This window comes from Thamnophis elegans, chromosome 13, assembly GCF_009769535.1.
Source record: "Thamnophis elegans isolate rThaEle1 chromosome 13, rThaEle1.pri, whole genome shotgun sequence".
NCBI lineage: Eukaryota > Metazoa > Chordata > Lepidosauria > Squamata > Colubridae > Thamnophis > Thamnophis elegans.
The window spans coordinates 25841868-25862490 of record NC_045553.1 but is presented as its reverse complement, the minus strand read 5'-3'; the positions used below and the strand labels follow the sequence as shown (position 1 = coordinate 25862490).

The following is a 20623-nucleotide window of genomic DNA, read 5'->3' as shown; positions in this document are numbered from 1 at the left end:
AAGAATTTTGCCCGTGCCTCTTCCACATACCCAGTTGGATATCCATCCTCCCTGTTCTACTTTGACCAGTTGGCCTTTAGGACCCTGCTGTGTCCTGTCTGCCCGCCTGCTTCCCCTCCCTCCCTCTGGTTTTCCCAGCACCCTGCCTGGGACTTGCTTCCCTCCCTCTCTGCCTCCCTGCCTCCCTCTCTGCTGGCCAACTATTTTGTTGCTGGCTGGTTTCCGCCCGCCACACGAATTCAGACTCTTCCCTTCTGTGTGTCAGCTCTCCTTTTTTCCCTTTCTCTACGCAGAATTCCACGGCTGGTTCCTCTTCCTGCCTCTCTTCCCTGGCCTTCCCTGCCCACTGGTGAGTATGTGGAATTGGGTGGGGTGTTGGGGTGTTGGGGGAGGATGGCACAACTGTTAGATGCTGGCATGCAGAGTGCCCAGCTTGCCACTTTCTGCTTCCTTCTTAGCTGGCAACCGGGCGGCCACACCTTGGCTGGCAAGGGTAGCGTCATCCTGAAAGTATCTTGGGCGCCTGCCTGGAGAAAAATTGCAAGAGGTGGGGGGGATGGAAAGCAAGGCCGGGCGGGCAGGGCAAGGCAAGGGGGGGGGGGTGCAAGATGCTGAAGGGAGGGGGAGGACGAGGGTAGCTTCCCATCACTAAACGGTCTCCAGATGTGTTTGACTGGGTTTCTGATCTGCAGCACATTGGAGAAAGTTTGTTATAACTGGAGGGTTGAAAGAGAAAAAGTTTGGAAGCTGGAAAGTTTTTTTTCATTCAGGAATGCTGCTCCCTTTCCCTTGCAGGGAGGGTGTGTGTGTGTGTGTGTGTGTGTGTGCGCGTGCGTGTGTGTGTGTGTGCATCCGTCCGTCCATGGGTGTAAGTGTTAAGAGAAAAGATGAGCTGAACTTTTTGCCTGCCGAATCGAAGCATCCCGCCGTGTGCCGCTTTTCAGACTCCTGCCAAAAAGAGCTTCCATGTCTCGAAGCAATGTATCTGGGAAAATTTGGAGTGGCAGAGGCAAGGAAGCAAACCGCAGGGCATAGGACTAATTGCATTAGCTGATTAGAGCAGTGAAGATCTGGCCCTAAAAAATCTAATCCAGCGTTTCTCAACCTTAGCAACTTTAAGAAGCATGGACTTCACACCCTCCTTAAGTTCACACACCCTTCTTAAGGTTGTTAAGGTTCAGAAAGCGTGAAATATTCAGTAGGGCAGAGAACTCTGTGGACTTTTTGGTCTGGAGTAGCAAGGCCATCCTTATCAGGATTCATCCTGTTTTGCACATCCTGTCTTGCACACACAGGCAGAAAAAAAGAAGCAAACAAAAATATGTTTAGGTTCATCGAAAGAGAAAACAGTCTGGCTGTCTGGGACTATGGACAGAGTGGAAGAGAAAAGATGTTGGGGAATGTGAGTCGGATTCTAACTTTTGATGGCCTTCTTGGAGAGCTGGCTGAATCTTGTCTTCTGGAGCTGGTTCTGACATGGAAGGAATTGGGAAGAATAGTGGGGAATTGTCCAGACAAGATCTCAAGAGTTTCAGAATTAATTCAGGCATGGCCTAAACTATAATACAGATGGTTTTGGTTTGGGTTGGTTTAAGTTTGGGTTGGGTTTAGGCTTGGCTTGGCTTGAGTTGAGTTTAGGCTTGAGTTGGTTTGGTTTGGTTTGGTTTAGGGTTGGTTTGGTTTGGTTTAGGGTTGGTTTGGGTTTAGGGTTGGTTTGGGTTTAGGCTTGGCTTGAGGTGAGTTGGGTTTAAGCTTGGTTTGGGTTGGGTTGGGTTGGGTTTAGGCTTGGCTTGGCTTGAGTTGAATTGGGTTTAGGCTTGGTTTGGTTTGATTTGGTTTGGTTTAGGTTTGGGTTTAGGTTTAGGTTTAGGTTTGGGTTGGGTTTAGGTTTGGCTTGAGTTGAGTTAGGTTTAGGCTTGGTTTGGGTTGGTTTGGGTTGGGTTAGGGTTGGGTTGGGTTTAGGCTTGGCTTGGCTTGGCTTGAGCTGAATTGGGTTTAGGCTTGGTTGGGTTTGGGTTTGGGTTTAGGTTTGGTTTGGGTTGCTTTGGGTTTAGGTTTGGGTTGGGTTCAACATGGTGAATGGACCCCATCATTATGGTTTGTAAACTAGGGTCTACAACTTAGCATGTTCTATAAATTAGCTCACTGTGATTTCTTCAGCCAACCAGGATTAAACAAAACATGGATCAGAACATTATTTAAACCCAGCAATGAAGAACAGAATACAGAATAACAAGGTTGGAAGGGACCTCGGAAGTCTTCTAATCCGACCTCCTCCTTGAGTTGAAGACCCTATAGCAAGGGTCTCCAACCTTGGCAACTCTAAGCCTGGAGGACTTCAAAGCTGGCTGGGGAATTCTGGGAATTGAGGTCCACCAGGCTTAAAGTTGCCAAGGTTGGAGATCCCTGCCCTATAGCCGTAATGGCGAACCTATGGCATGTATGCCACAGGTGGCATGCTGAGTCATTTCTGAGGGCACGCAAGGCATTGCCCTGTCAGCTCCAGTGTATATGCGTGCACTGGCCAGCTGATTTTCGGCCTTGATTTTTGACCATCAAGGCTGAAGGGAAGCCTCCGGAGGGAGAAAAACGGACAATCCAAAAGTCCGTTCCTAAACTTCCGATTTGCATGTTGGGTCATTTTTTGCCCTCCCCAGGCTCCTAGACAGCCTCTGGAGCCTGGGGAGGGTGAAAAACGGGCCTACCGGTCCCACTGGAAGTTGGAAAATGGGCTGTTTCTGGCCTCCAGAGTGTGGGGGGGGGGGACACGCCATTTTCGCCCTCCCGGGGCTCCAAGAAAGCCGTGTGTCCATGTGCGGGACAGCAGGGTATGTGTGTCATACGTGTATGTGCAGGGGGCATTGTGCGGGGGGGGCATTAAATTATGGGGTTTGGCACCCGAGGCAAAAACCACAATTGAGCTCAAAGTTTCTATTGCTAAGCGAGACAGTTGTTGAGTGAATTTTCCCCCATTGGACGACCTTTCTTGCCACAGTTGTTAAGTGAACCCCTACAGTTCTTAAGTTAGTGACACAGTTGTTAAGTGAATCTGGCTTCCACGTTGATCTTGCTCATCAGAAAGTCACAAAGGGGGGTCTCGTGACCCCCTGGAGACTGCAATCATCATAAATATGAGTCGGTTGCCAAGCGTCTGAATTTTGATTATGTATCTGAGGATTCTGCAATGGTCATAAGTGTGAAAAATGATCATAGGTCCCCCCTTTTTTAGTGCCATTCAATAATTCACGTCAAATGGTCACTAAATGAATGCTTATAACTCGAGGACTATCGGTATAAAAATATCGCTATATCAATTTGTACCATATCCCGAAATTGATATTTTGCAACTGCAACTCCTTTATCTCAAATATTTTCCAGATTCATTATAGCAGTGGCGGGTTCCATAGGCGGCGCCATCTTGTTTTTCGGTTCTACACATACGCAGAACAATTTTTGTCTGTCTGATAATCCTGTAAAATAATTCAAGTTGAGGGACAGTGGCTGTTCACCAAATACTCTAGGCTAAAATGTGGTTTGGTAACTACAGGTAGACCTCAACCTACAACAGTTCATTTAGTGACCAACATCACAACAGCACCGAAAAAAATGATTTATGGTCATTCCCCCCCCCCCTTATGACCTTTGCAGCATTCCCATAGTCACACGATCAAAATTCAGGCGCTTGGCAACTGGTTCATATTTATGACGGTTGCATAAATAGCAGGGGTCTTTAAGACATGTGGACTTCAACTCCCAGAATTTCCCAGCCAGCACCTGGGCAACTTTAAGACTTGTGGACTCCAACTCCCAGAATTCCTCAGTTAGCTTTGCTAGCTGAGGAATTCTGGGAGTTGAAGTCCACAAGTCTTAAAGTTGCCAAAGTTGGAGACCCTTGTCCCAAACTCATGTAATCCCCTTTTGCGACCTACTGACAAGCAATGGGGAAGCCAGATTCACTTAACAACCATGTTACTAACTTAACAACTGCAGGGGTTCACTTCAATTGTGGTCGTACGTCGAGGATTACCCGTATAGCATGGCCCAGTTGGGACAGTTATTTGGGGAATTTCTGTGTTTGCAAACCCAGGTCATTGGCCTCCTTCACTAAGCCACTTGGGCCCTACAAGGTCACTTTAAGTGCTTCATAGTTGAGCAGGAATCTGGATTTTAGATTCCTGGCCCTTTTCCTCCCCCTCTCTCCAGGACCCATCCCACAAAAACTCAATAACATCTTACGATTGTGAAAAATGAAATGCTGATACGTTCCTTGTCGAAACTGTATAGTCTCTGGGTGTGTGTACTGTATGAGTGTGTATGTAGAGGTTGGATTACACATTGTTTGTTATAGTAATGGCTTGTTGACTAATTTAGTGGCCAGGTTTATATAGCAACGCTAAGATGTACACCATAACATACAACCCACAGTGTGGCATCCATACAACTTGCTGAGCCAAAACTTAACCATCAGATTGTGGTCTTTTTTTACGGGTGACTTTGTTTTATGATGGTTCAGAAATAAAATGACTGAGCACTGAAGCTCAGCTGCTTGTCCTTCTGCCTGGTTGTATCCTTATTTGTCTTTTGCACAAAAGAGGCAAAGGATCTAAAAACTGACAGTGTTGATGCATGCCTCATCATGGGATATAAAACTCAGTGAAAGTATCTTTCTCAAGTATTTATTTCTAGGTGTGACGCCTGTTTTGAAAAACATTCAGGGCTCAAACCTTTGAGACAGTTACAAAGTGAGCAGTGAGCAGTAACGAGAAAGAGAGAGAGAGAGAGAGCGCTACAGTAGATAGATAGATACCCTGTTTCCTTGAAAATAAGATAGAGTCTTATTTTCTTTTGACCCCCAAAATAAGCGCTTGGCCTTATTTTTGGGGAGGTCTTATTATTTTTGAGGTGCAGGAGGCAGCGAGCGTGGTCAACTCATGGCTACTGCTGTGTTGAAATATTTTCGGGGAGGACTTATTTTTGGGGGAGGGATTATTTTAGCATTCAAAAGCCCAATTGGGCTTATTATCCGGGGAGGTCTTATTTTTGGGAAAACAGGGTATTTGTATACACAGAGCTGGTTTCATGAGTTGTTTACTCATTGTCTCTGCTGGCAAAAACGGAGCTCGTGAAGGCCGTGCATGTCCTCTCCAGGCTTTTCACTGTCAGAGGGTTACAGGAAGCCATTGCGGTCAAAAACAGAACCCCAATGAGTGATGTCGAGCTGTCCATGCCCACCCTGGCCATGAGCCCTCCCTCCCCTGAGGTCAAACCCAACACTGATGCAGCCCTCAATAGAATAGAGTTTGACACCCTTGAAATAAGGGATTCACAATTGAGGCAACTAGAAAAGTTCCCAATTTCAACTAAATACATTTAGGGGTAGCTTGGAGGGAAGATTATTTAGATATTGAGGATTGGGTTAGTCTAATGGTAGCTAAAATTTGGGTTACTTTGCATGGAAAGTGGTTGCTGCCCCTTTAAACATTAACATAGGGTTGTCCACATTGGCAACTTTATGACTTGTGGACTTCAACTCCCAGAATTTTCCAGCCAGTCAACTCTTAAAAGTTGCCAAGGTTGGACAATCCTGCATTAAAACATTGAAAAGGGCTAAAGTTGTACATCAACAAAATAGTTGCAGTTTGCCAGGTTCTTCTTGTTGCCTCAATGCTTCCTGTTCAGCTTGACCTTGGCTTGCTAACACAACTTCTGGGAGCCCCTGGCTTGGATGAGGACTTCAGAGAGGCCTGGTAGTTATTTGTGGAAAGAAGGAGAGCTGGAGATACAACCTGTTCAACTTCTGATCTCTGATTCCACATGGACAAGGGAAGGAGGTCTGGATCAGAGGTGGTATTCAGCAGGTTCTGACCAGTTCTGGAGAACCGGTAGTGGAAATTTTGAGTAGTTCGGAGAACCAGCAAATACCACCTCTGGCTGGCCTCGCCCCCATCAATTCTCTGCCTCCCAAGTCCCAGCTTATCGGGATGAAATGGGGATTTTGCAGTATCCTTCCCCTGCCATGCCCACCAAGCCATGCCACATCCACCAAGCCACGCCCACAGAACTGGTAATAAAAAAAATTGATTCCCACCACTGGTCTGGATGGACCAATAGAGGAGATTGGAAGCTGAGGAAGGTAGAGTCTTCCATTATTGGAAAGGATCCCTGGGAGGCGTTGTTTCTTCGTGGATTATTGATTGATTGTTTTCCCATCTCCAAGATGCAAAGGCCACTTTTCTATGTGGCGTGGTTCACCTTTTATTAAAGGGGTATGATAAGAGTAACAATAGTAACTGCACTTCACAGCCCTTTTTAAGCAGTTTACAGAGTCATTATGTTGCCTCCAACAATCTGGGTCCTCATTTTACTGACCTCAGAAGGTTGGAAGCCTGGGTCCACCTTGAGTTCCATCAGGATCGAACGTCTGGCTGTGGGCAGAGTTAGCCTGCAAAACTGCATTCTAACCACTGCGCCACCATGGCTCCTTGTATGGAGTACAAGTGGGGTTGATCCTAGTCAGATTGTAGGCATGAAATGTGCAGAGATATGATGGAGTCCAAGGTACCATATGTAAGTCAAGTGTCAGTGAGTTAGTCATTAAGCAGATCTGATTTTACTGCCTATAGTTAGCCTGCAAAACTGCATTCTAACCACTGCGCCACCATGGCTCCTTGTATGGAGTACAAGTGGGGTTGGTCCTAGTCAGATTGTAGGTATGAAATGTGCAGAGATATGATCGAGTCCAAGGTACCGTATGTAAGTCAAGTGTCAGTGAGTTAGTCATTAAGCAGATCTGATTTTACTGCCTATATTGGCTGGATTGAACTTGCTTTCACTGTGTCTCCATCTTCTCTTACTTGGCAGCCCATTGTCCACTTCTAGTGTCCATTCTTTAGCCTCGGACCACATACCAGTCAGCCCAAGAATGGAGAAAGGAAGCCCAGGTGTCACCAGGAGTACCTGGAGCAACTCTCTACCCAGGAACGGTATGGCTCATGGCTTATATGGAACAATGTGGGCATGTAATTCAATTCAACAATTCAAGGGGATGAATATACCTGTGTTTTCCTGAAAATAAGACTGGGTCTTATATTAAATTTTGCTACAAAAGACACACTAGGGCTTATTTTCCAGTTAGGGCTTATTTTCAGGAAAATATGGCACTAAATGCATCTTATTTTTGGAGTAGGGTTTATATTACAAGCATCCTGAAAAATCATGTTACAGCTTATTTTCTGATTGGATCTTATTTTTGGGGAAACAAGGTATATTCTCTGGAAAGTGAGCATGCTCTGCTGTCTTCTGTAATGGAGTGCGAATTTTGAAGAAAAGAAGCCCTAGAAAATGCTGGAGGTAAAATGGATCTTCTCAGATCTCACATAGGAAGTGTATTGTCCAGATTGGTGGAATGTTCCACGTTTTCTGGACAGAAAAGAGACTCAGTGACAATTAAATCCCATCTACGTAAGTGAACAATGAAAACTACTTTAGAATCTTCCTTATTAGGTTTCTTAAAGGTTCCCCTCACACATATGTGCTAGTCATTCCTGGCTCTAGGGGGCAGTGCCCATCTCTGTTTAAAAGCCGAAGAGCCGGCACTGTCCGAAGATGTCTCCGTGGTCATGTGGCCAGCATGACTCAATGCCGAAGGTGCACAGAACGCTGTTACCTTCCCACCAAGGTGGCCCCTATTTTTCTACTTGCATTTTTACGTGCTTTCGAACTGCTAGGTTGGCAGAAGTTGGGACAAGTAATGGGAGCTCACTCTGTTACGTAGTGCTAGGTTTCTTATTGTATGTTTTTTTAAAAAAAAATTCTGGGAACATTTATAGTATATATTCTTTCTTCATCTCCCTTCTAAAATAATGTACTATATATATATTTTTTCTCATGAGTTGCAATCTCTTTAGAGATACAGACATGGAACTTTATTTTCTTAATGATATGTCAAACTAAGAATAAGCGCCCCCCCCCTTTCCCTTTGGGCTGAAGATTGTCCCTTCCTCCACCACCTCCTCATTACAGTTTGACTCACATATTAATGCTAATATGATGCAAATTGCAGCTAAGTCAGCAAATACATGGGCAGAAACATCCAACTCTGGAAATTTGCCATAATACAGTGGGTGGTCAGCTATTTTGTTGTGTTGTGGATGATTCTTGTTATGAAAGATGAAAACACTGAAGCGTCTCCTAAAATGTTTTCCTTTGCTCCTTAATCAATATAGATTGAGCGTAGTGACACAAAAGCATTTTGAGCAGATGGATGATCTTTTTTATGCCTGGGAACCAAGTGGGTTTTTGGACAGCAATCATATGTACTCCCTTTCCGTTGCTGTTTGGGGAGCTGTAGCCAGTCCCAAGTCACTCATCTCTCAGAAAACAAATAGTAAAATTGCTCCCAATTAATCCTTTTAGTTCCAGCCAACATGCTCCCTTCCATTTCATTTTACTTCCAGTTTTCCCCTCTTTTCTGGGCCAATGAACGTACTTCCAAAGAAAGAACTGAGCCACCCACCAATCTTAATTTTGCTCACTTGGGTAGCTGTGTTGTTGTGTGTATATGTGCAAATTAAAAGAATGTGTAAAATAAGAGAAATGGGGTATGGAATAGTTTGCTCCAAGAGAAGTATTGTAGATGATTGGAGATGAATATCTCTACTCAGCATAATGTGGATTTGCTGTTTCTTGCAAAGTGTATTATTGACATTTGGTTTATATGATTGGTTGAAAGTTAGCTCTCCTTTTTCCTTACCAATTCAAAAGATTCACTCTTTCCTTTATTTTCTTCATCCAGACCCTCTGAGACTTCCTGGGCAAAGTCCTTTTCTTGATTCGTCAGAAATCCTTCTAGATAGTCCTCCCAAGAGAGACGAGAAGAAGGTGAGATGCAAATTCCACTCAAAGGAAGCAGATTGGATTGTGGTGGACTGTCAGTCTTTCTCAACTTGGCTTCTTCTAGCTCAGGTGTCTCCAACCTTGGTAGCTTTAAGACTTGGGGACTTAACTTCCAGAATTCCCCAGCATGAAGTCTACAAGTCTTAAAGTCCCCAGGTTTGGAGACCCCTTTTCTAGATACATTGGGACAACTTCTAGAACAGGGGTGTCAAACTTGATTTCATTGAGGGCCGCATCAGGGTTGTATTTGACCTTGGGGGCTGGCCAGGGGTGTGGCCAGCTTGCCGTCACTTGTGTCAGGGGCACCTGTGGTGGCCTGAGCACCGTGGCAACCGAAAATGGAGCCCATTTTCACTGGCATAAGCTCTGCAGGCTGATCCTTTACTGTGGCCAGATCTAAGCACCCTGTGGGCCGGATCCTGCCCCCGGGCCTTGAGTTTAACACTCCCGTTCTAGAATCTGAGGTGGACAACCTTTCAACATCTGAAAAATCACGAATTTTCCAACCTTTTTTTAGAAAGGTTTATTATCACGAGCCAAAGAATAACTAAGCCGCATTCGTACCCCTAGTTAATCTGCTTTAATTTTTCTGCTCTCACTGAGGAAAAAAAGTAAATTGATGGGAGATTTGCAGTCCACGTTTTTTTCTTTGCATACTTCGCCAGTTGACCGGAATACAAGTGTTCTTCTCTGTCCCTGATTGACAGGATAAACTTTTATGTCTTGGAGAGGAATTGTAAAACTTTCTTCAGGGATTTGACAATCACAAAGCCTCTCTTGCATCATTGTGTGTTTGTCAGCATATCGAGAATAGGTGAGGTTAGGGTGTGAATTAAACATTAGAAAAGAGCTTAGATTGGATTTTCTGTTGCTTAAGGTACCTCTTCCACCTTCAGTATGCTATAGGCCATACCAGCAAGCTTAATGCAGGTAGTTCTCGACTTACAACAGTTCATTTAGTGACCATTCGAAGTTATAACAGCACTGGGGAAAAATAACATCACTGTTTTTCACTCTTACGATCATTGCAGAACATGGTCACATGATCAAAATTTGGAGGCTTGGCAACTGACTCGTATTTATGACAGTTGCAACGTGATCCCCTTTTGCGACCTTCAGACAAACAAAGTCAATGGGAAAGCCAGATTCACTTAACAACTGCTTATTACTAATCGCAGTGGTTCACTGAACAATTGTGGCAAGGAAGGTCATAAAACGGAGCAGACTCACTTCACAACTGTTTCACTTAGCGACAGAAATGTCGGTCCCAGCTGTGGTTATACGCTGAGGACTACCTATAGTTGTGTCCTTGGGCTGTTTTCTCTTATGTTTTACTGTCCTGGCAAAATGCCCAGTTTCTCTTTGTAATTGAGTGCCCTTTAATTGGGTTTTGGACTCTGTGTCTGCTTTTAACTTATTTCTCTTCCCTCTGCCAGATGAAAGCTGCTCGTCTCAAATTTGACTTCCAAGCAGAATCGCCAAAGTAAGTAGCAAATATCTGGCAGCCTTTAGCAGTCGTATAATATTTTAGCCTCTTGGCGCTGTTGCCACGCTAGTAGATTGTGATTGTTGTAGCCCAGAATTGAGGCCCAAGGTCGGTCTTCAAAGCCTTTGGCATGGCCACAAGAGGTTTCTAAAAGCGGTTACTAAATTATAGCATTTGATATAATTAGATATAGCTTTCAAATATGGGACCAGACACTATGAATTATATTGACATTTAAAAACTTGTAAATGAAGTCAATTTATTTTGTTCTGCTCCAGCAACCCCTTCTTGGAGTGTGGCCCCTGGCAATGCCTATTGTAGTCAGTTGTGGCTCTTTGTCAGGAAATGGATTGTGTTGTATCACAGTGAATGAACTACAGATGCCATTTTTATTGTTGTTAAGCTGCCCAGTCACCGAGAGTGAATAGGGAGTCATATAAATGTTCTTAAATCAAAAGATGAAGATGGAGCCTAGCAAACCTGAGGAGAGAAAAAAGAAGAAAGGGAGAAGCAATGGCCAATATGAACACAGATAGATGTGTATAGAGATACTCATGAAGGTTGGCCTAAGCAACTTGGTCTCCTCCGGAATCCAAATGTTACAACCCAAAGCATCCCCCACACGTTTTTGCTGTCAGCCAGAACTGAAATCCAAAACATTCATACAGTATGAGGTAGTCTATTCACCTCAATAAAGTTTCATTTATTGGTAAGGATTGAGGTAAGGAAAATGTGACTTCTGATACTCAGGGAGGGGAAGAGATGGCCTGCACTGAGAGAGTTTGAATTGAGAAGAGTTGAGAAGAGTTTAGGAAGAGACTGGGAGCCACTTGTCCAGAATGATTCAGGGTCTCCTGCTTGACTAGAAGACCTCCAAGGTCCCTTCCAGCTTTGTCCTTCTGTTATTGCCAACTGAGCTTGCTCCTCCTCCTTACCAATCTCCTGCAAAGCCTGACTACATTCTCTTCTCACAGTCAAGCAGTGGTACATCAAAGTAGCCCCCCCTACTTACTATATGGAATCTAGCAGAAATGGTAATTCCTTTTCACATGCACGTTAGACTTACCTTTGGCAGAGTTTTGACAGCATGACCAAAGATGGGTTTCTACCAGTTTGGCTGATTTAGATAGTAACTCTGCCTGCCATGCCCCCGAACCGATTCTATCTTGTTTTTTGTTTGCTACCATTCTTAGTACTCCGCATGCACGCATAGTGGCATCAAGTGCATGCAAAGCGCGCACAGTGCATCCCTGAGTGAACTGGCAGTAGCAGCAACTGGAACCCGCCCCTGAGCATAACTATTATTATGAGATAAGCCCAGGAGCAAAACACAGCATACAGAGCCTTTAGACAGTTAATAGTGGTTTATATATAAATATATGCAGACATGCACATGGAAATAAATGCCTTACCACACAGCTACAGACACAAGGAGAGAAATGAGATACATGATGAGAAAGAGAGAAACGTCCTCTAATGGCCATCTATATATAGACACCTCACCAGAGTCTCCACCCCGCCAGAGTCATAAAGAAGCAATACCATATATTGCCGAATCATCCTCATTGCATCAGCTTACAGCTTACAGCTTACAACCTTACATCAGCTGGCAGCTATTAAATCCTCAGTTACCTGACAAATAATTTCAAATGTGACAATATTTGGATATGCCAGAATCAATATCAAAGAGGTCAAAATCCCAGCAGGATGAAGGGAGCTGAGATACTCAGCGGCTTCTATACTTTTTTCTTTGTTTGTTACCATTTAATAACCACATCCTTGAGAGTAAAATCTATGAAACCTCAGTGAGCAGAGGTACATGTCAATATATCATTAACTGATTTTGCAATACGTCTACCCTATCTTTTTTCCCCCATGATGAAATTCAATTGCATTCCTGAGTAGTTTCCCCCAATAACTACTTAATAGATACTTTTCTTCAGCAAAGTGGTTACATTAGACTATAATCTGGTATATACGAAGGTATTATGGCTAATCCATGAAAGGAAATTCCAGTGCTGTCAATAATGTTCAGATAGAATAATAATATTTAGACCCATATTATCTCTGCTAGTTTTTCTCAACTTGGTTCTTTCAGATTACAAGTGCCAGAATTTTGGGAGGACATCTCAATTTCATTAGAAATGCCATATGTGAAGTTAAAAACTTTAGAATGCAAAACATATGCTGTGATGTTGGAACATATGCCTCTAAGCTACATCTGGAATGTTTTGCCATGTTGAATGTTTAACTCTTGTTACACCATGGATTGAAAATTTAGGTAGTGCCATAGTGACCTTCTCCAAAGCACCTTAATCCAGATATACTTGATTAACCCGTTGCAACATTCTTGGTCTTATTGGATTTGACAGAGATTAACCATGTCTTCATTCACTCACTGAGCAGATTTAAGTCAGAACTGATGAAGCTTCTTGGATGAGAAGCAAAACTTCTTCTACTTACTGATCAGAACTCAGTCAGAACTGTCAGTCAGAACTAATAAAGCTTCTTGGGATGAGAAGCAAAACTTCTTCTTCCACAAGGGAAAAAAATACTTAACTTGCCTTTTTAAAAAGCACCTTTGAGACAACCATGAGATGACTGTGAATCTTTCTGTCCTGTGTTCTCAACATTTAGAAAAGATCTTCCATCTCTTTTTACAGGCCCTTCATTGTGAAAAGAGTTTAGTGTGACGTTCAGTGTGAATCCTGCCTTTCTACTCGTAACAAGTACTGAAAACAGATAACACAAGTTCAAAAACAAAACCAATATTGAAAAGTTTAGTTTTTAAAAAATAGCATTAGCTATTCAGAGGAGAAAGGCAGGACTGAAATTGAATAAACCAAATCGGGGGAGGGGGGAGGAGCCAGTGTGCTTTCCAAGTGCAACAAGATTCCTCACCCCATTCTAGATCACGTGATATTTTTCTGTGAAGCTTTGCCCAAGTCCTTCCACTCTCACTGTTTTTCTGCTTGAGTGGAGAATGTATCTTAGATAGAACACACCCCACTCTCCTCCGCAGAATATTTCCTGGAGCAGCATAGCTGGAAAAAACCACAGCTATGCTGCTCCAGGAAATATTCTACAGCATTCTTTGGACCCAACGAAAGGATCAACGCAAAAGGCTCAATTTGTCTCCATTGTGGCATTAAGCCACTAACCTGAACAGGAGGTGGCTTGTGCAAACCCAGAGAGTAAACTTGGAGAGCCGCTTCAAGGAGGTTTGCTCTGAAAAGAAATTTTTGAACAGTGATCCTTATGTTAACCTGTTTGTCTTTCAGAGAACTGACCTTACAGAAAGGTGACATTGTCTACATTCACAAAGAAATAGACAAAAACTGGCTTGAAGGAGAGCACCATGGCAGGGTGGGCATTTTCCCTGCTAATTACGTGGAGGTAAGCTTCTGGAGCCATTGGGACTTTTGGGCTGCCCAAGTCAAATTGAAATAGATTTTGTATACCTATACAGAAGAGAGATGGGACACGGTGGCTCGGTGGCTAAGACTCTAAGCTTGTCGATCAGAAAAGTTGGCAGTTTGGTGGTTTGAATCCCCAGTGCCACGTAACGGAGTGAGCTCCCGTTACTTGTCCCAGCTTCTGCCAACCTAGCAGCTCAAAAGCACATAAAAAATGCAAGTAGAAAAATATGGACCAAAACAGGACAGAATTACTTACAGACAGCTTCTTACCTCGGAAAGGGGGGTATTACAATTAAAATGTTTAGAGGTATTAAAAGAGGAGAAGGTAGTTCAAACATGGTTCCAGTATGGGCAATTACAGGCTAGGTGGAAAATAGATCAAAAAATTGGTTTTATTCAAGTTGAGGATAATCTGTTTAAACAAATAAGAGATCAAAGCTTAATGCATATAAAGAGGATATATAATGTATTAATACAGATGGATTCGGAAACAGAATTAGTTAAAGATTGTATGATAAAATGGGCTCAAAATATTGAGGAACCAATAATGTTGGATACATGGGAAAGAATCTGGGTAAGAAATGTGAAATTTACACAAGCTCAAAATCTGAGAGAAAATTTTTACAAGATGTTTTATAGATGGCATTTAGATCCTAAAAAGTTGGCTTCTATGTATCCGAATGTACAGCCTAAATGTTGGAGGTGTGGTTCTCTCGATGCTACATATTATCATATATGGTGGACCTGCCAAAAGGTTAAGGCATTTTGGATAAAAATATGGTGGGTCATGCAAAATGTTTTTAAAAGAAGGATAAAGTTTAGTCCTCAGTTATTTTTACTAGGTATATGTACTGATTTTACAGTGGTAGAGACCAATTTGACTCTGCACCTGATAACTGCAGCAAGACTGTTGGTGGCGCAATATTGGAAGAAGGAAGACTTGCCTACAATCCAAGAATGGACATTGAAAGTAACAAACTTAGCTGAAATGGCTAAAATATCGGCATATCTCAAAGATCATTCAAATGAGAGATATAAACGAGACTGGAAAAAATGGATTGACTATATACAAAATAAATACGGGACTAAGAAATTCCAGTTAGCCTATGCTTAAGATCAGAAATGATTTAAACTGTTAAAAGTCAGTTCAGTAAGAAGAAGCTAAGGTCAATCTAGAATGTCATTAATTTCTTTATTTCTTTTTTCTCAATAGATTTTAGACTGTGTTAGTTAAAAATCCATACCGTGTACGGGTTCTGGGAAGTCGGGGGGGGGGAAGGAGGAGGGGGGGTGGGGGGGTGGAGGGAGGGAGGGATACACACAACAAAAAAAATTGTACTTCAATGTCTTAATGATTGACAAATGATGACATATTTGTGTTTTTTTTTTAAAGAAAAATAAAAAAGTTGAAAAAAAAAATATGGACCATCTTTGAAAACTTTGGATGACCTCAAGGGGTACCCAAAAACTGTAGGGAGATTTCATTCGTTTTGCATCCCTGGCATATATATGCATAGCAAATGAAAGACCCTTTCATTAAGGCTTACTATTTGAATGTAGGCCTTGACCCAATTGCATTTAACCATGGTTCAATTATTCCTATGTCTACCATTAGCGTGGAGACAAAGTCAGAGCACCAGTAGTAGCTGTGGTGAGTGTTGTGAGATACAGACGTTTCCCTCCTCCTTAGTTGTTCAGGTGTTTCTCAGCCTTGATCCTCTTCCTTAGTATTGTATTTACTCTCTTGCTTCTTTCTGGATCTGTTTCAGGTCATTTGCATATGTTGCTTTCTTGCACATTGTTTTGACCTGTTGTTGTTAGTTGCGAAGTCGTGTCCAACCCATCACGACCCCATGGACCACGTTCCTCCAGGCCTTCCTGTCCTCTACCATCCTCTGGAGTCCATTTAAGCCCATGCCTACTGCTTCAGCGACTCCATCCAGCCACCTCATTCTCTGTCATCCCCTTCTTCTTTTGCTCTCCATCTTTCCCAGCATGAGGCTCTTCTCCAGGGAGTCCTTCTTCCTTCTCATTAGGTGGCCAAAGTATTTGAGTTTCCTCTTCAGGATCTGGCCTTCTAAAGAGCAGTCAGGGTTGACGTCCTCTAGGACTGACTGGTTGGATAGCCTTGTTTTGACTTGAGAGTTGCTCAAATGGGTAAGGGAGGGGAGGAAGACAACCCAGCCAACACAAATCCAGTTAAAGTCCCAAACTCAGACTCTCTGCCTTCCTGCTTCAGTGACCTGATTGGTGACTGATTTCCCCACCCCCGGCTAGAGAGATGATGAAAGGGAATGGGAGAAAAACAAATCTTACCTATAATGAGATAAGGCAAATCAGGTCGACAGAATCAGCAGATGCCATAGAGGCATGTGAAAGATTGGCAAAGAGGGCAGCCAACATTATGCATTATCAGGCCCAAGAAACCAGAGCTACTCAGGAATAGCTTAAGGCAGCAATTTTATCGACGTCTACCTATATTACAGGAATCTCCCCAGACTGTTTACCTTCCTCTGGGAATGATCAAATAAGGTTTCATGGATCTTGAAGGGTGGCCAGGTTTATGTCTTTTGGACTCAAGGCTGGTTCTCCACTTGACCCCTCCTTCCAGCCTAGTTGGAAGTTTCCCAGCATCTGTGCCACCACTGTTTTGTGCTGATTCCAGGATGGGTGGACAGCACCTTAATATGAGGTGATGGGTCTCTTTTTAGACATCCATATTAGGAGCTGAAGAAAGGAAGGAGAAAGAAGGGGTTGTATGTGGGAGCAAATGCTGTTCCGTGAACTAGGAAAGCAGAAGGGAACTCTTTCTGGGTCAGAGCCAGAGGTGGTATTCTACCAGTTTGGACCAGTTCGCCCGAACCAGTAGTGGAAATTGCGGGTGGCCCCGCCCACCTGCCTCAGCTCTATGGCATCCCATTTAGGCACTTTTTAAAGCCAAAGTGCATGAGCAGAAGGCTGAGTGCATGCGCGGACACACGCATGCACACTCACATCTGCGAACCAGTAGGGAAGGTAAGTGAATGCCATCCCTGGTCAGAGCATTGATTTACCTTGTTTGCAACAACTAGTAGCTTCTCTCCAAGGGTTCAGACAAGTTTTTGCACTCGGCCTAATCAAGAGTTGCTAGAGAACATCTGAAAACAGGGCCTTTTGCACACATAGTATTTCTATTGCCTCTGAGTAGGTCTACCTAGATGGGATGAGATTTTAAGCAGTAGCCAACAGCTTCAAAGAGGAGAAATGTTTTTCAGCTGTGGTTTTTTAAAAAAAGATAGCTGTGTATGGATTCTGTGAAACTGGAGAAACCGAAGGAAGAAATAATCAGTTGGCAGTTTGTTCCGGTGTTCTTTCCACAGGCAGTTCTTGACTTATGACCAGTCACTTAGTGACTGTTTGAAGTTACGACAGACCTCCACAAGACAACTTACGATTCGGAGTTCTAACGGTCCCCCCGCCCTGTGGTCACATAACCAGCATTTTGGGCCCTCAGCATTTATTCTGTTTGTAGCATCTTGTGGTCATGTGGCTGCAATTTACAATGCTTTTTGCAGGAAAGAGGCAATTACTTCTGATTTCTGGCAAAAAAAAACCACCCCATCTATTGCAGATAATGGATTCATTTAATCATTGTGGCATTTGCTTAACTATCACAGGGTTTACTTTTCAACCGCCACATCAGTTTAATAATTGCTGCAACATGGTTATAAAAGTAGGTGCGATCATGTACTTCTGGATTCAATTACAGTTGTAAGTCAAGGACTACCTTGACTTACAACTGTAGGGCTCAGACAACATGTGGCATCTAATGTCCTAGCATCTTTAAAGGCTGCTATTAGTATCAGCTAATTAAGAAAAGAGGTGTTGTCCTGACATTTTGTTTGTTTGTTTGTCAAACATGTACAAGAGAACAAGTATGGGTATGAACATAAACATGAACCAAGGAAGTAAATACAGTGTCAGGCCTGCAGCCGGTTCTTTTTAGGATCTTTGGCCTGCCACACACTCTCTCTTTCTTTACTATGATGTTTCATTAGTGGAGAAATGGGAGGGGGAATAGTAAGGTGTAGAATGTGTTGTTTTCAAAATAAAAAATTCCTTTCTAGAAATCAAGGTCATTCTTTGTCTCTGCACCTCTGCACCTGGCCGGAAGTGGATGGGTAGAAATGCCAGCATGGCAGAGGAAGATTGGACCATGTGATGGGCTTGTGGGTATGGGGACAAGATCATGAACTTCCAACTGGGTGGAAAACCTAGGAAGCTTTCAGATGCGGGTTCCCACAGATGCACCAACATGCCTCTCTTAACAAATTGGAACTTTGAGGAAAGCTTTGCCTTGGACTCTGATTGAATTCTGGGTGATATTTGGAATGCTGACATACAGATAAATGGGGATGGTAGGACAGGGATGGTAGACACGCTGGTACGCTTATGCACGCCCCCTTTATGGACCTGTTAGGAATGGTGTGAAGTCCATGGTAGACAGTTTAAGGTTGAAGCTGTGGAGGTTAGAAGATGTAACAAGGGAGTCAGGTAGAGCATTCCAGGCGTTGACCACTCTGTTACTGAAGTTGTATTTTCTGCAATCGAGTTTGGAGCGGTTTACCTTGAGTTTGCAGGTGGGGCGGGTCCAGCTTGTCCAAGCCCAAAATTTCAAGCCCGGTGGCATAGGAAAAAAACATTCAGGGAGAGAATCAGACTAGGCCCATGCACAGATGTCATGCACTCTTGTCCTGCACCGATGACAAGAGTGTGGCATACACAAGCATTTTCCTCCTTTCATTGTCAATGAGGTGTCCCAGTAAAGGTGTTTGGTGCTCAGTTGTGCTCTTTCTTTAGGAACCTGTATTCCAGATTAAAGCCATAACCCTGTTGTGCTGCTGCTTCATTTCTCAATGCAGGTTCTGCCTCCAACCGAAATCCCCAAGCCCATCAAAGTGCCCTCCATCCAAGTCTTGGAGTATGGGGAAGCAGTGGCCCAGTACAACTTCAAAGGAGACCTGGCAGTAGAGCTGTCCTTCCGAAAGGTATCGAAGTCCACACATTAGCAGAAACATACATTCTTGCTCAGAGTGGAACTAGCAACAAAAAGGCTTCAGACCCTCCTTCTGTGGCTCGTCTGGGCCCCAGGCCAATTCATTCCTCTCCAGCAGATGTGGGGTTTGGTTGGCTGCCTCTGCTTCCAGTCATATTTTTAGTGCCTCTAGGAAAAAATGCAAGCCGCACCTCCTGTGGTGATGGAACAATGTCGTAAATAATGTCATTCTGCCACTTTTGAACATCAGCGCTGAAACCTGCCATCTGAAAAGAGGCTGGGTTGAACAGAGCCAATAGCACAGCTGGCTTTGCTGAGTTTTGATCATCCTGAAGCATCTTATCACTCTTGCCAAACTCTCCACCAAAAGAAAAAAAATATTTTGCTAAAGATAAAGAGAGAAAGATGAGCCTGGCAGATGGTTTGGGTTGCTGTACAGCTTTCCTGTGCATTTATCAATCTGTTTTTGGTGGGCAGGGATATTAGAGAAGGGAGCTCCAATCATCTGGGGATTACAATTCCCTTTTGTTGCTTTGTTTGGCTGAGATCAATTGGGCACTGAACTTGCTCCGTTTAAATGCTTTGCTCTGAATTCATGTTTCATTGAAAAAGAGACATAGCAATTAGTAGCTTCTGTAGAAAGAACAGAAGACATGGATTTGCAAAATCAAGTTGGTTGTTTAGTTGCTGAACAAATGTTCTGCTCCACAGAACTTAGGATTTTATAAACCTTAAGAATATTTATAACAATAATATTTGAGAGGGGCATTCTCTTCCCCACAGTTGGGGATCTGGGCCACTGTTGACCTTTCGGAGAAAAGAAAACATGGTGAAAAAAATCAATGACTAAACGGAGTAAATAGCAATAGCACTTAGACTTATATCCCACTTCACAATACTTCACAGCCCTCTCTAAGTGGCTTACAGAGTCTGCCTATTTGCCCCCAACAATCTGGGTCCTCATTTTACCCACCTCAGAAGGATGGAAGGATGAGTCAACCTTGAGCCAGGTGAGATTTGAACTGCCAAATTGCAGGCAGCCGGCAGTCAGCAGACGTAGCCTGCAGTACTGCATTCTAACCAGTAGTGGGATCCTCCCAGTTTAACAACCGGCTCGGTGATTGCGGAATTTGCGCGCGTGCACAGTTCGAAGAAATCTTCACTTCTGGGTTTCTTCGGAGGGGTAACACAGCTGATTCGTGCTGCTCTGCCATGCGAATCAGCTGAAAAGATAAAGGTAGGAAAATAGCGTGGGTGGGAAGGTGGGCCCATCTGATCGTCGGGGCGAACAAGTTCACTCCCAGCTGATTAGCGGAGCTATCGGTTCACCCGAACTGGTCCGAACCCCACCCCTGATTCTAACCACGGCGCCACCATGATGAAAGAAAATGTGGTGAAAAAGTACATAAATAAATGGATAAATAAATAAACTGGTTGTAGTTACTCAGCCAGTCAAGAGGCTATAGAGACAAGTATGGTAGGGCAACAGGTGGCCTGGTTCATAGATCTTTCAGATATTTCATTCAGGATGTTGTGTGAATTAAGGAGTCGTCATTGCTTTAATGTTGCACACCACCCAGAGTTACTGCTGCAAGAGGCTATTCCCATCCTACATCCCATATCCCACTGTGGATATGGGAGGAGGCCGTAGAAATGCACATATACACACACATGCACACACAAACAAATAAATATCAAGATGAGCCCATTGTGCCTGGAACAAGCTGGGTGGCCTTTAGCTTCAAAGTGGTTGTTGAGAAGGACGGACAATCTCTGCTTGGGTGTGTA

At 43.6% G+C, this 20623-nt stretch overlaps 1 protein-coding gene across 5 annotated transcripts in view; it reads left to right on the top strand.

Moving 5' to 3' along the window:
- Positions 1-20623, top strand: part of SORBS3 (sorbin and SH3 domain containing 3) — a 96395-nt gene that overhangs the window by 62548 nt on the left and 13224 nt on the right. For all 5 annotated transcript variants that reach the window (XM_032229607.1, XM_032229608.1, XM_032229611.1 and 2 more), the window contains 6 exons: positions 294-349; positions 6862-6983; positions 8795-8880; positions 10332-10378; positions 13663-13777; positions 18702-18827. In XM_032229607.1, the coding sequence (XP_032085498.1) occupies positions 294-349; positions 6862-6983; positions 8795-8880; positions 10332-10378; positions 13663-13777; positions 18702-18827 (552 nt within the window). The remainder of the gene's footprint in view (positions 1-293; positions 350-6861; positions 6984-8794; positions 8881-10331; positions 10379-13662; positions 13778-18701; positions 18828-20623) is intronic.